This window comes from Mixophyes fleayi, chromosome 7 (assembly GCF_038048845.1).
Source record: "Mixophyes fleayi isolate aMixFle1 chromosome 7, aMixFle1.hap1, whole genome shotgun sequence".
NCBI lineage: Eukaryota > Metazoa > Chordata > Amphibia > Anura > Limnodynastidae > Mixophyes > Mixophyes fleayi.
The window spans coordinates 125,316,008-125,331,053 of record NC_134408.1 but is presented as its reverse complement, the minus strand read 5'-3'; the positions used below and the strand labels follow the sequence as shown (position 1 = coordinate 125,331,053).

General features: G+C 42.1%; 1 protein-coding gene across 1 annotated transcript in view; it reads right to left on the bottom strand.

Moving 5' to 3' along the window:
- The window catches only part of SLC25A12 (solute carrier family 25 member 12), a 99,385-nt gene that overhangs the window by 35,569 nt on the left and 48,770 nt on the right, over positions 1 to 15,046 (bottom strand). Inside the window, exons 10-11 of the mRNA XM_075180643.1 lie at positions 5,347 to 5,431; positions 1,805 to 1,957 (exon numbers count right to left, since the gene is read on the bottom strand). Coding sequence (XP_075036744.1) covers positions 1,805 to 1,957; positions 5,347 to 5,431 — 238 coding nt within the window. The remainder of the gene's footprint in view (positions 1 to 1,804; positions 1,958 to 5,346; positions 5,432 to 15,046) is intronic.

The window sequence follows — 15,046 nt, the reverse complement described above, 5'->3', positions numbered from 1 at the left end:
AAATTGATGTATGTGTGTGTGTTAGGGAATTTAGACTGAAAGCTCCAAAGGGGCATGTAGTGATGTGAGAGAGTTCTCTGTACAGCGCTGCAGAATTAGTAGCGCTATATAAATTATTGGTGATGATGATACCGGGTGTAAAAATAGATTCATGCCTGTAAATGCAAACAAACTGCTCGTCTCCTCAGAACCATTTACATCCCTGCTGCATCTTGTGTTCTGCGTAATCCCAAAACAGATCTGTTAAAAGCACTGCCTACATCCCTTTGAACCCCTTTCCGTAAATGCAATGTAGTATTGGTGTCATCTATGCCATTTTTTTACTTCACTATATTGTTGGTTCATCTCAAGCATGGTGGCATAGTGGTTAGCATTGCCACCTCACAGTGCTGAGGCCATGGGTTAAATTCTGACCAGGGCACTACCTATGTGGAGTTTGTATGTTTGTGTGTGTTTCCTCGGGGTGTTGTGATTTTCCTCTCAAATTCCAAAAATATACATGTAGGTTAATTGGTGGCTGATAAAATGGCCCCTGTGTGTGAATGTTTGTGTGCTAAGGAACTGACTGTAAGCTCCTATGGGGCATGCTTTCGAATGCGCTGTGTAAAATGATTGTGCTATACAAATAAACAATATTGTTATTATTATTATTATTATCTTGTGTACCATTTTGTCAAAAGTAGTGTTAACTACATTTGTGATGTAGGCTTAAAGTAAAATCCTTTCATGAGCTCAAAGCCACTGCCATGCACAGTATTATTATTATCATAGATTTGCAAGGGGCCACAGTGTAAAATAGGAATAATAAAATAAAATAGGAAAATAGGACATACATAAAACAGGGACATACAAAGCAGACAAAATACATTTAGATATGTAAACAAAGGGCACAGAGTGCCCTGCTCCTATGAGAGGTTATATTATAATTGGAAGAGGGCACATCTGAGACAAGAGGTGTGGCTCAGAGTGGAGACTGGGACAGATGTGAGGGTGCATCCGTGTGGGTAATATAGGCGGGAGTAGGGTACTCTCTAATTAAGAGAAGTGTAAAGATCTGAAGGATGTGAGAGAGTCTGACCAGGTCGTGGTAGAACATTCCAGAAGTGGGTAGCTGCACAGATGTATTGTAGGTAGGAGTGAGAGGCCTTTACCAGAGATGAGGCAGGGCACACGTCGCAGGAGGACTGAAGAGGGAGGTAGGGAGAGCATTTAGACGAGATTGGAGAAGTATCAAGGGGTGGTGTTGTTGAGGGCTTTGTAGATGAGGGTGAGTAACTGGGGAGCCAGTGTAGGGATATGCAAAGTGGGAGATGTGGAGCAACAAGAGAAGATCAGTCTTGCTATGGCATGTAAGGTGGATTGAAGCAGGTATATATGGAGGAGGGGAACGCCAGATACCAGGAAGTCGCAGACCTCATGACTGTAAATGATGAGAGAGTGGGATACGGGTAGAAGCTTGGCTTAGAAAAGAGAGTATGCTGTCATTATATCTAAGGTGGAGGCCATGTTAAACCAGGGAAACAGCTGAAAAGTTTCTTTCCAGTCCTAAATATTACCGCAAGATAAGAAAACTAGTGGTTTTATTTCAATCCCACAAACAAACTTGAATAAGCAAATTGTGAGTTTAAAAGCAATTGCCCCTAGGAAGTATCACATTCCTGTACAATCCATTAGATGTGGGACAAGTATATCAGACTCTGCCATTACTTATATAAACACTAAATAGTGAAATAAAATAATCACCAGGATATAGTGTTACAATAATCATCAGGATATAGTTGCAATAATCACTACAACAACCTACCTCTGTAAAGTCCAAAGAAGCCCTCATAGCGCACTACTTTCTTAAAACAGTCAAAACTGTTTTTGTACATCAGCTCTCCAACAAATGAGGACCGCTGGTTCTGCATCCGAGTCTTCACAAGATCTATAGGATATACGGCAGTAGCTCCCACAGCTGGAAAAAAATATGAAGGAAAATGCAATATTATTGTGTTATGTAGTCGTTTTACATTCCAATATAGAGAGAGAGAAAGACACAGACATCGGCAGGGCCGGTGCTAGGGTCCATGGCGCCCTAGGCATTTTTAAAAAATCGGCGCCCCCCCCCCGCAAAAATCGGCGCCCTCCTCCCTCCTCCTCCTTCCTCCCCCCTCACCCCGTCTTTCCTTACCTTGTCTCACCACCGCCGCCTCTCTGCTCCGTCTCCTCCCCTCCACTCACTGACACTAGTGAGTGGAGGGGAGGAGACGGAGCAGAGAGGCGGCGGTGGTGAGCAATAGCCTCTTCCCCCCTCCCCGTGCATCTGAATGCTGTGCGGCGGCCGCGACAGGTATGGTCAGCAGTCGCCGCACAGTTTTAAAGTCATTTACCATTCTGTGGCGCCCTCCAGGCGCCCTCCAGAGCCCGGCGCCCTAGGCAAGTGCCTAACCTTGCCTAATGGGAGCGCCGGGCCTGGACATCGGGGCTGGCGGGACAGATACAATGAGTCCAGCCAGGGGTTTGAAGGAATTAACCCCAGTAATACTATTACCCAAACACAGAACAATTAACCCTAATCATACTCGTCATGCTGATCATTCTACAGTCTTATTCCTAAACACTTGTGGAAGTCCTCCTTACTCTTTATGCAATCTTAGTTATAACAATGGCAATAAAATGTTTTACCAGTCTTGTGACATAGAAATGCAAGTAGCAGCTCAGGAGTAACACAGACTGTTGGAACGGAGCAGTGATCAGAATATTTACAAGTAGTTATATTATCAACACAGAGCCAATGCACGATGTTAAGTGCCTTTGAATGCGTAACAGTGACAGGTGATGACATCATACAAGCATACACCTGAGTAATCCCTCACATCTTGCAGCTCGACATCAAAGCTATATGTCTGGTTATCATTATTAGATAGTAACTTCACTCTTAACTGTTTCAGTTCACAAAAATCATACATTTAATAATAACAATACCTGAAAGCAGAAGGTGTATTGAAATATCCATAGACATTATGGATTTCAAATATTGCAGCAGATACTTTATTAACAAAGTGAAAAATACGGAGGACAGAGGCAGAGAAACTTCTCGTACTTAGGAGGTTAAGGGTAAATGTCTACTTGATTTTTTTCCTATGCCGTTTGGTAACACAGTATGTAGGGGGTCCATACAGCTGTCAATCAAAATTTCAGACTATGTGATCTCTATAACCATCCTTCTCCCTCCTCTCCTGTATATAAGACATGTAGGTTATGCATTTGCCCTAAAATGTACCATGTTCTGTTGCTGCACTGGGCATGTTAATGAAACCTTTGATTCAGGGCTAGCACTTGGCATGTACAGTAGCAGGGCAGTGCCAGGCCTGAGTGACATGTCATAAACACCCCCACCTGGCATACACAAGACGCCATGCCGGCCCACCCTTCACTAGAATGGCAGGTCTTGTGTTGAGCTAGGACTTTCAATATGCTGTCCCCACCGGGCAAAGAAGCATCACCGCTATTGTCTTCTGTTATCAGTTATCTTAGGCTCAGGTAGGCTGAATGTTGCGTGTGTCCTTCAATGTGACCTAACAGGAAATATGTCGCATGTTGAAAATTCTCCCTCAGCGATCTCAACCTTATCTCAGATATGACCAAGGGGTAAATGTATCAAGCTGCGAGTTCCCGGCAGGTTTAAAAAGTGGATATGTTGCCTATAGCAACCAATCAGATTCTAGTCATCACTTATTTAGTACATTCTACAAAATGATAGGCAGAATTTGATTGGTTGCTATAGGCAACATCTCCACTTTCTAGCCTGCAGGAAACTCCATACATTTACCCCCAAATCTCATACGTTCCTGAAACTTGTATAGAATTGTGAATATTTGTAGCCCCGTGACACATGGGCTCATCCTGCGAACCGTGTCCTAGGTGGCTGAAATGGACAAGATTAGGACAAGCCGGTGGACACTGGGGCAAACGCAGGGCCATCTTTTTACATTGGGCACGATGGGCAGCTGCCCAGGGTCCCCACGGGCAAGGGGGCCCCATAGGCACGGCTCTCAATGAGAATAAATAATCCTGCAAAAGAAAAAAACCTGCAAAAAAAACCTTCAAGGGTCACTGAGCAAGTACATCTATCTATCTCTATATCTGTATCTGTATAAATCTATATATCTATATCTAGGGGCCCCGGTGCACTGCTTTGCCCGGGGGCCCATAATGTTGTTAAGATGGCCCTGGGCAAACGGACCAATAGTGGTAATCTCCGCACTGCATTTATCAACATACCTAATAATAAACTTGTTTTCTAAATATTATTTCTACAAATTTCACAACAAATCTCTGAATCTCGGAATACTTTGCTGTTAACAGGAGAGATTCTAATTAATTTATGAAATATGGCAGAACTCAATGAGCAAGAGTAAAATTTATCTTAATATAACATCATTTGAATTTAGATACAAGTGAAAAATAATCAGATTTTTATTCTTATAATAAACTACAATGGAAAACATAAACCACTGATTTAATTTATAAGAAAATGACAAAAGTCATTTAACTTTGCTCAGATGTATAAAATGGGTTTGTAGTTTCTGGGAGGGGAGCAGCACCAGGAGTGTCATTAACTGCTCAGCCAATCAGAAGTGTTTTCTCACACACCAGTAAATCACGTTGTGTCCAGTATGGGAAAACGTTTGTGATTGGCTGAGCAGTTAATGATAAATTCAGGTCACAGTCATTCAGCTCCAGGGCTCTTGACAAGCAATCCAACGTCACATGTTACGTTTTAGTTTTCCTTCCCATTAGACTATAAATAAAGAAGAATTTGCCATTGAGCAACAATGCAAAGAAGAAATAAATGTTTCTTTTATTTTAAAGTGGTGATCTATTCAATGGGAGCATATTTGAAAATATATTCTTGTTTTTATTGATTTGTATAATGGGCAGAACATTGTTCATTATACTGGAAAACTGCATGTAATGTAAAACTACATATTCCCACATGCACTGGCAGTCATTGACTGGAAGAATGGGCAAGCCACAAAAGTACCCAATTAAACATATTTTATACTACACTGATTTCACCTACATTTTAATTTTGAAAAATCTGTTTTTTTTTCTCTCTTCTTTCATTTTACCATTGCCACCATAGATAATTGGAGTAGAGTACTGTATCCGGAAGTAGTGTGTTATTATGGAATTCCTACACTCAAGACTGTCTGGAGCCAGAGGTGGCACTGCCGTACCGGCGGTGCCTTGTGATCACCGCCAAAAAATAGGCCTCCAGTTCCTGCTCTATTGAACAATGCAGTGCACCTTTGCAGAGATAATATTACATTAACCCAAGCACACAGGCATATCACTCACCTCCAGCAATTGAACCCAACGTGAATCTGTAGGCAGACTCAGCAACCTGGAGCCAGATAGGTCTACCTACGTCACTGTAGGATTGCTATGGAAGGAAACATGGGAAAGTTAGTGGGAACTAAAGAAAGGCAGAAAGTACAAGAGTTTCTGGTATATATAATCATGGAAATTGCAGGTTCCATTACCAGCAGAGTTTTGGCAGATTAAACAGTACCATTCATAGCTGTCTGTGTGAAACAAAAACAAAAACATTTTGGAAAACCAACTTTTCCCATTTTTTTTTTTTTTTTTTAAATAATGAAAAGAATAAAGTGATAAATAATATAGACATAATAAACAATTGGCTAGATTTACTAAGCTGCAGGTTTGAAAAAGTGGGGATGTTGCCTATAGCAACCAATCAGATTCTAGCTCTCATTTATTTAGTACATTCTACAAAATGACAGCTAGAATCTGATTGGTTGCTATAGGCAACATCTAGCCCAAGGGTTGTTAAAATACTGTATATTTTATTTGATAGTACACCTGCTGATAACACACAGTGGAGATCGCAGCCACATTTACAATCAGGTGAATTGTTATGAGCAAACATGGCCTAAATAAATAATTGTCCCCTCACATATTCATTCCTCTCTATCTAAGCTCCCCATCTCCATCATTTGTGCTGCTAAAATAAGTAGCTGGTAAACACCAAGAAGAAAGACAGAAAACGGAAGAGCAATGAATACAATGAAATTACTGATGTGAGTGAGTTCTCTGTACAGCGCTGCGGAATCAGTGGCGCTATATAAATAAATGATGATGATAAAGAAATTAACATAAAAGAATGTGTATGCTCCCCTCTGAACAGCACAGCCCCAGGCATGTGGTTAGGTGGCCTCTATTGTAAATACAGCCCTAGTGGGGGCAGCCATTTTGTGAGACAGAAAAATACTTAGAACTATGTAGCCTATAAATTCACTAGGGACAGGGACCCACGACATCCCTGAGAACGTAGACGTTTATCTTAGAATTAGTGGTATCACTGGGGCATTTGTTACTGGTTACTAGTGAATTCACAGACTGCATTGTCATTGGATATGTAATATCAAAAAAATATTGTCATCTCCCCTGTTTTCTAAATCAATGAAAACTACAAGTGTGTAGTTCTAACAATTCTAAAAATATAGAAATAGCAAAGTAGATGGTCAACACTAGAAGCAAACTGGTCTGCAAAGAAAAGTTTGGGGTGTTGGCTCCTTTTTTGTAGATTTGGAACCATATACATTCTGCGTGACTGTCATGCATTTTAATGTGTGGTAATATGCGTCACAGGGAATGACTTACATAATTTTGGAGGTCATGTCAGGGGAGGATGAATCTGTGCAGCAATAAATAATATTAACAGTAATCTAATTCTAGTTGACACAGTTTCCTTATTGGGATACATAGCATGCACACTGAAGGCGATGTATGTAAAGAATGGCGGCTTGTTCATGTCCCAATCACAGCTCTGAAAGCAGCGGCTGTCGCTGACAGCTGGGCTCCAGCGGTATCATGATAAGATATTTACTTAGGCGGCCATCATGGCAAGATATCTATATAAATCCTGTCATAGAAATTAAGTTGCTGACTGAACATTATATAGTCAGTGGGTGGGTGGCAAATAGATAATGAATTTCAGATCTTGAAATCAAACTTACAAAAACATATCTAATATATATTTAATGTTTAAAAATGTCCTGTAATTGTTAAGCTATCTTTAATTCGACCCAATAGATGTGATTTTGCATCACATTATGCGGCATATATGAGGTGACGGCACAATTCAGTTCATCTGGAAAGGGTGGGGGGGGGGGGTTGGCAACATATACAGGAACATATGTACATGGATATGGATAGTCTTCTGTGTGTGGATGATGCCAAGTAGAACATGCCATGCACACACAAGGAAGCCACATCCCCCCCACCTCCCCAAAAAAAGAGTGCAGCACCGCAGAATAAACCTTTCCTGTAGTTGTGGCTTAATTTGGATTTGCAACTTTTCTCCAATCTTGGCATATAAAATTTATAATGCAAATTAGTGGCGTTTCATGGAACTGGATAAAATGAATAAGTTATGTTGAGTTGCATATCCTAGGTATGTCTCCAACCACGGCATTACCATCCAATGTAAGAAGATTGAACAATCTTGGTTTAGATTATAATAAGCAGAGTGTGGATGTTCTGTGACAATTACTGTCCTTCCATTTATCAATATGAAAAGAAGACAACATACATTATATAGTGCTTATGCCACTTTACTTATATAAATGTTCAAACCCCACAAATACATAGCATATAATGCACAGACATTCTTATTTGTCTGTATTAACACGATTATTGTATAGACTTTAGTGCTTTGATAGGCCGATTTACACTGAAAAAAAAATCACTATATTTGGACAAAGTATCTCTCAGGCATGGGATTTCCCATGTGTACTATCCACAATAGCTCTATGAAATACATTGGGGACACTGTTGCACACCTAATTACGTCAAATAAGTATATTGTAACCCATAGCAACCAGATCCTGTAAATTTATGTATTTAGAACATACTTGCCAACACTCCCTGAATGACAGGGCGACTCCCTGAAGAGTCTGGCATTCTCCCTGATGCTGAGCCAGGACAAGACGTGGTTGGCTTCGCCATCTGTGGCATGATGACACAGTTCAGAAATTGTGTCCAATGTTCATGCATTGATGCCTATGGAGGTGGCCATTTTCATGAAGACCAAGATTTAATCAAAGACTGACAGGTAAGACAACATGACTTCAGTAATGGAGAAAGAAATGTAAAAGACACTTCAGTCTCTGGAGATTCATTAGTTGCTTTTCTTTAACGCATAGTTGCCTACTGTCCCGGAATGTCCAGGAGACTCCCGCATTTCTGGGAGACCTCCCGGGCTCCCCGAAGAGCAGGGCAACCTCCCGGTTCTCGCCCCCGCAATAGATATGTGGCGGGGGGTTAATGACACAAATATTGCGTCATCTTAGCCACGTACCCTGCTGTAATTGGCCAAAATTGTGACAATTGTTTAGGGGGTGGGGCCAAAATGATGCGATTCATCAAGTCCCGGCCCTGCACGGACATCTCCCCCGGGATCTCCCTGAAGCCAACGAGGAAAAGTCGGCAAGTACGATTTAGAACAATTAGACAACAAAAGCAACTCTCTGATTGGTTGCTATGGGTTACAGCACTTTTTTGCCCTGTTTTAGTAAATGTCTTGAAACTTCTTTTAAACATAAGCTGTCAATATAAATATTCATTGTTTTTAGGATAAGTCTGTATTGCAAGAGCTGTTATGAGGAATCTTTTTCTCAGCATTTCAGAATAACTTTATTGATACCATGCTGTTAACACACACATTTAGCACAGGAGATCAGGAGACTAAGGGTTACATGGCTGCTCACACTGGCTGCTCTTTAAATCAATGTGATCTGGACGATGACAGCATGGCTGCATATGCACCACTAGTTTTATCAGGCCGAGTCAAGCTTGAGAAGTTCAGCTGTAAGGGAATTCACTCAATACGGACAGACTGCCATCAGCGCAGCTCTGCCCCAGCAAAGCCTGCTCAAGCACTTGCTAACTAACAAAGATAATTGCAAAAGTTCAAAAGGCCACCTATAATTATGTTTTCAGAGAGGGATTAAAACTCGCTCTCCTGATGATAGCTGCAGAGTTGCAATGTCACTAGCCCTTTGTTGCACGTTTTCTCTCAGTATGTTTAACCTCTCCAGAATATGGACAGGAACACCCGCCAGAAATGCCACCAGAATCTTTATCTGTGTTTCATTCATGAATCTTCGATTCCACTATCAATATTAAAGACAGATATATTTAGTATAATAAATGATGAGGAGTATTTTCTACTTTTGTGAGGGGAAAGAGGCCACTTATAAATTATATTTTTTTTGACTACAAGCTAGTTTCTAGCTATATGGAGATAGAGCTGAAGGCCTCCCATTTACATTCTTCTACCCCACTTGGCTAGTGGAGGCAGCCATCTTATGTCTTGAGAATGCAGCCTATCGGTTTACTAAGAACTGGTGATGTCACTGATGCATCATCATCATCTATTTATATAGCGCCACTAATTCCACAGCGCTGTACAGAGAACTCATTCACATCAGTCCCTGCCCCATTGGAGCTTACAGTCTAAATTCCCTAATACACACAGACAGACAGACAGAGACAGAGCGAGAGAGACTAAGGTCAATTTAATAGCAGCCAATTAACCTACCAGTATGTTTTTGGAGTGTGGGAGGAAACCGGAGCGGGAGGAAACCGGAGCGGGAGGAAACCTACGCAAACACGGGGAGAACATACAAACTCCACACAGATAAGGCCATGGTCGAGAATCGAACTCATGACCCCAGTGCTGTGAGGCAGAAGTGCTAACCACTAAGCCACTGTGCTGCCCTTGAGCCTACATTCTCTGACACATTGGCTCACTGCATAAAATGGCTACAACCACTTTGCAAAGGAGACCTAAGAATTTTACATATAAGAAAGGGAGCAGCAGCTTGATTTTCCTGTAATCAATCTTTTAGCAAATCGTATTGTGCAAACATCGCTGTGTATTTCTGGGGGTGGACCTATTTTCGTCACATTCTAGTGACATCATTGTAGGAGGGAGCGCCTCTGGGTCTTGTGTCAGTTCTCCTCACAGTTGCCCTTGTGTTAGAGCATGTGTTAACACTAGCTAGATGCCACGGTCATCTATCAGAGCATGTTCTTATGGTGAAAAATTAAATTAGAAAAAACAAAAAAACAAAAATCTGTAGCTCTCCTAGCAGGAGAAAAGAGAAATATTAATGTAAAAAAATAAAATAGAATAAAAGATGGAGAAACAATATAGGCACACACTCCCTTGTGGGTATGATAATAGATTTAAATTCACATATCAGGTATCACTCAGGGGCAAACACAGGATTTGTAGAGAGGGGTTTCCATGCCACACAGACAGTGGGTGTGGGCAGCATGATTCTGGGCGTGAATATAATTTTAGACAGTGCTTGGCTGCTCTCCCATTCTTCCTATCCCCATCATATACATGGGCAATGCTGCCTGCACTATTGTTAGGGGCACACGGCTCTCCCTTTTCGAGCAGAGCCGTGTGAAGTGGGACATACCTCCCAACTGTCCCTACAATCAGGACAAAGTCCTGACTGAGTGTGTCAGAACAGATGACAGACTGTCCTGCTCTCTCCTACCTGTTCTTGCTGCTTTCAATACTTGTTGGGAAGAGATGGCTGTGAACAGTGCAGACAGAAACGATCTGCACACAAGCTGCAAAGTGGCTGGTCCCAGGGCAGGGTCCAGCCACCTCAAGCATACAGTACCCCAGGCTGGGAGGGGGGTTTCCATGCACTTGAAAACCCTACCTCGGTTTGCCTATGTCACTATAATTATTATAAGTCTTAGAATAAATGAATGGGGTATTTTGCGGGCTGGCACCACCTACGTAAAATTAATAAATGGCAGAATCATGGTTAAAATGTATTCATTACTACATTTTACTGCTTTTGCCTATATAAAATGCAAATATATTTTTTCTAATAAAGGAGTCCCAAGCTACCTAAAAAACACTGTAAAATGTATTCACATTAAGTAATAAAGTATTTTTCGCTGTGTAATCAATGCATGGCATCAGGGAGAAAACATTTCCAGTCACGCAAGCGTAAAACACCTCTAGACGTCAAGAGGTTTCAAAATTATGTCTAACAAAATGGTCTATGGAGCATCTTGGGTATGATCAGCAACAAAAGCAAACAAATAAAACAAAAGAACAACAAAAAAGTGAGTGGTAAGAAGTTACATGAGACTCGACAATGTCAGCCCATGGGAATTATTTAGTTTGTTTTCTTTAGCATTGGGGTTATAACCTTCAACTGCAGGTCGATGAACCAAACCACATGATAGGATGTAGGCAATACCTCCCATAAACACCAATTCAGGAAAAATGTAAATAAACATTTCTCAATTGTATTACCTTTGTTGTACTTATTCTTAGGACACACATGCTACTTTGTAGTTAGCTACCAATGTACAAGGCACCCAGCTACCAACGTACAAGGCACCCAGCTACCAAAGTACAAGGCACCCGGCTACCAACGTACAAGGCACCCGGCTACCAACGTACAAGGCACCCGGCTACCAACGTACAAGGCACCCGGCTACCAACGTACAAGGCACCCGGCTACCAACGTACAAGGCACCCGGCTACCAACGTACAAGGCACCCGGCTACCAACGTACAAGGCACTTAGCTACCAATGTACAAGGCACTTAGCTACCAATGTACAATACACTCGGCTACCAATGTACAAGACACCCAGCTACCAATGTACAAGACACCCAGCTATCAATGTACAAGACACCCAGCTACCAATGTATACAAGACACTCAGCTACCAATGTATACAAAACACTCAGCTACCAATTTACAAGACACCCAGCTACCAATGTACAAGACACCACGCTACCAATTTAAAAGACACTCAGCTACCAATTTAAAAGACACTCAGCTACCAATTTAAAAGACACCCAGCTACCAATGTACAAGACACTCAGCTGCCAATGTACAAGACACTCAGCTGCCAATGTACAAGACACTCAGCTGCCAATGTACAAGACACTCAGCTACCAATGTACAAGACACTCAGCTACCAATGTACAAGACACCCAGCTACCAATGTACAAGGTACCCAGTATACCCAGTTAATGTAAAACCAAGCCCTCTAATGTATGAAATAATACATAAATCTGGTAGAACAACTGGACTTTACAGACTGAGCTTTTATACTCCTAGGACTCTAAAATTAGAGAGATTCTGGATTTACATATAATTCAAACATTATATATGAACCTCTGAAAACAGACTACAGCTACATTTTCCTAACACTGTATTTTGTGCTTCGTATGTACTTGTGTGTACAGTATATTTGCTAAATGCAAAAACGCAGCAAAAATCACAGGTATAGAGACATAGACAAGTCATCCAAGTTGCTAGGGCCAAGCAGATATTTATGTGGCCATCTAACCTTTTTCTTTTCCCATATTCAATTGATGGATTTATAGATTGCAAATGTAGCTGAAATCTGTTTTCAGATTTACATGTGTATCATTATGTTTATGTACTTTTATATATTTGTATGTGCATATTGTATACTATCAGGGCCGGATTAACCCGAGGTCTAACTGGGCTATAGCCCAGGGGCCTCGGGCATCCAGGGGGCCCTTCAAAGTCCTCAGCAGCATTATTGATCGGTCCGGGGGCGGGGGCGCCCCCAGCCCGATCAATGCTGCTGAGCACTGTCACTATAGTCCTCCGTCCCCGGCGCTCAGTAATCTGCTTACTGAGGAGATCTTGCGAGTGAACTCTTGCGAGATCTCCTCAGTAAGGAGCTTACAGCGCGCCAGGGACGGAGGACTACAGTGACAGGTAATCGCTTGGGGGGGAGAAAGGGGAAGGGGCCCTCACTGGGTACGGGGGGGGGGGAGAAAGGGGGGGGGCCTCACGGGGTACGGGGGGGCGGCAGGTGGCTCACATTGGGGGTCTCATGGGAGAATGGAGGCGCCCTTAGCCCAGGGGCCTCCATTCCCTTAATCCGGCCCTGTATACTATTCATTGTTCCTTCCTTAAAAACTCCAATAAAAGCTAAGCATAGGAGTTGCAGAGAGCAGATAATGACTACCTAGCCTGCCTATCATTATATTATTAGGTTCAGATCTCTCTTATGTAAATATTAAGGGATGAATGTATAAAATAGTCTCATTAATTACCTAGTTTGTATGATGGTGGTAAATCTGCTTGTGAAGACCATCATTCAGTAGAGGTGTCATTGTTTATTTTCCTTTCACCATAATCCCCTTATCTTTAAACAGAACTCTCCTATCAGTCTAACTGAGGGGTGATAATCCTCTCACGAATGCAGTAGCTTGGGAGCATTAAGTATTGGCAAGGGCTATATGTGGCCTCACAGAGAGGGATAAGAAGTACTTGTGGGAGTGGCCAGGTCTGGAAAAAACAAAAATATGACAGTGAGCAAGCACAGTGGTAGCAGATACTACCCCGGACACAGAGAGCAAATAGAACCATAAATAAAATTAGAGAACTATGTGTCTGGTACAGTGTTTCCCAAACCCAGTCCTCAGGTACCTCTAACAGTCAGGGGCTGGCTCGGCTGGGGGGGTATCTGGGCCACCTGCTTTTTTTCCCCCCTTTACAATGTTCCTAATAGGCTGCCGATTCGCTAAAATATGCCAGTCCTCCCTGCTAACAGTCCTTGTTTTCCATATCTCTTTGCAAGAGCACAGGTGTATTCATTACTTACTGACACATTTTTAAAGATCCACAGGTTGTACTAATTATTTGACCTGGAAAACATACACTGCTAGGGGTCCCTGAGGACTGGGTTTGGAACAGGGGCGGATTGGGAACTTAAAGTGGCCCTGGAAAAATTATTGAAGTGGCCTCATGTGGGCGGGGCCAAAATAACTGTAGGCAGGGCCAACACAAAAGTAGGCGGGACTTAGAACTACTGGAATTTGGTTGTAGTAACATTTAGGAAAACCTAGATGTGATGACTTTACACACAGCGGTGGTAATCGAGTTATCGGTGCTGTAAACACCGACACTGTTTACTCCTACATAATTATTCCGATAGCGAACAGAGCGACATAGAAAAAATAACTACTTACCAGTAAAGAGACACAGAGGAAATCCGATGACAGGACATCGTGACACTTCCAAATGACGTCTCCTCCCCAAACTCAGCCCCTCATTCAATGAATAGCCCCATATCAAACTAGCTTTAAATTAAAGGTCCCGCCACCCCATCTTAATTTAATACGCCCCACTATTTTATGAAATAGACTACAAATAAATTAAATTGCCCCACCATCACCCCACAAATAAAATAGCAAACATTAAAAAATTAGCCCCCCACCTAAACGCCACCATTAAATTAATAGCCTACCGTCCACCAATGTGTTATTAAGACAGCCCCCCTCCATTCCCTCATATCACACATTATAGCAACATAGCCCCCTTTCCTTCACATATTATAGTAGCCCTCCCTGTCCTTCATATCATACTCCCTATAGTTTAGTATAGGCACCCCCCCTTCCTATAGCCCCCCCCCTTAGTATAGTATAGTAGTGGCAGCCCCCCCCCCTTAGTATAGTACGGCCGATCGCACCCCCCACCCCCCCCCCCTTCCCCTGAGAAACGATGTGGCCTCTGGGCGGTCTTGCTAGGCCATCGGCCTATCAGGAAACTTCCCGGTGAGGTCTAAGGTCAGTCCGCCCCTGGTTTGGGAATAGTGGTCTAGTATGCACCTTCTCCTACACCAAGTACAATTAAATACAATGGGCCTGATTTATTAAGAAAAGTAAAGCAAAAAAAGGAGTATATTTGCACCTTGACATAACCATGTTTCATTGAAGGGGGAGAAAAATTTAACATGACAGATTTCTAGTTGGGATAGGGCATTTCCTAGGTCAACTTTAAATTTCAGTGTAAAAATAAAGCCATCAAGTATTTGTGTGCTACATGAAAAAAACAGCCAGTATTTATGGTATGTGCAAAATAATAAACTAACTTACACCCCCTTGCATTATAACATGGTTTTGTCCAGGAGAAAACTTACTCCCTGGGGGTATATTTACTAA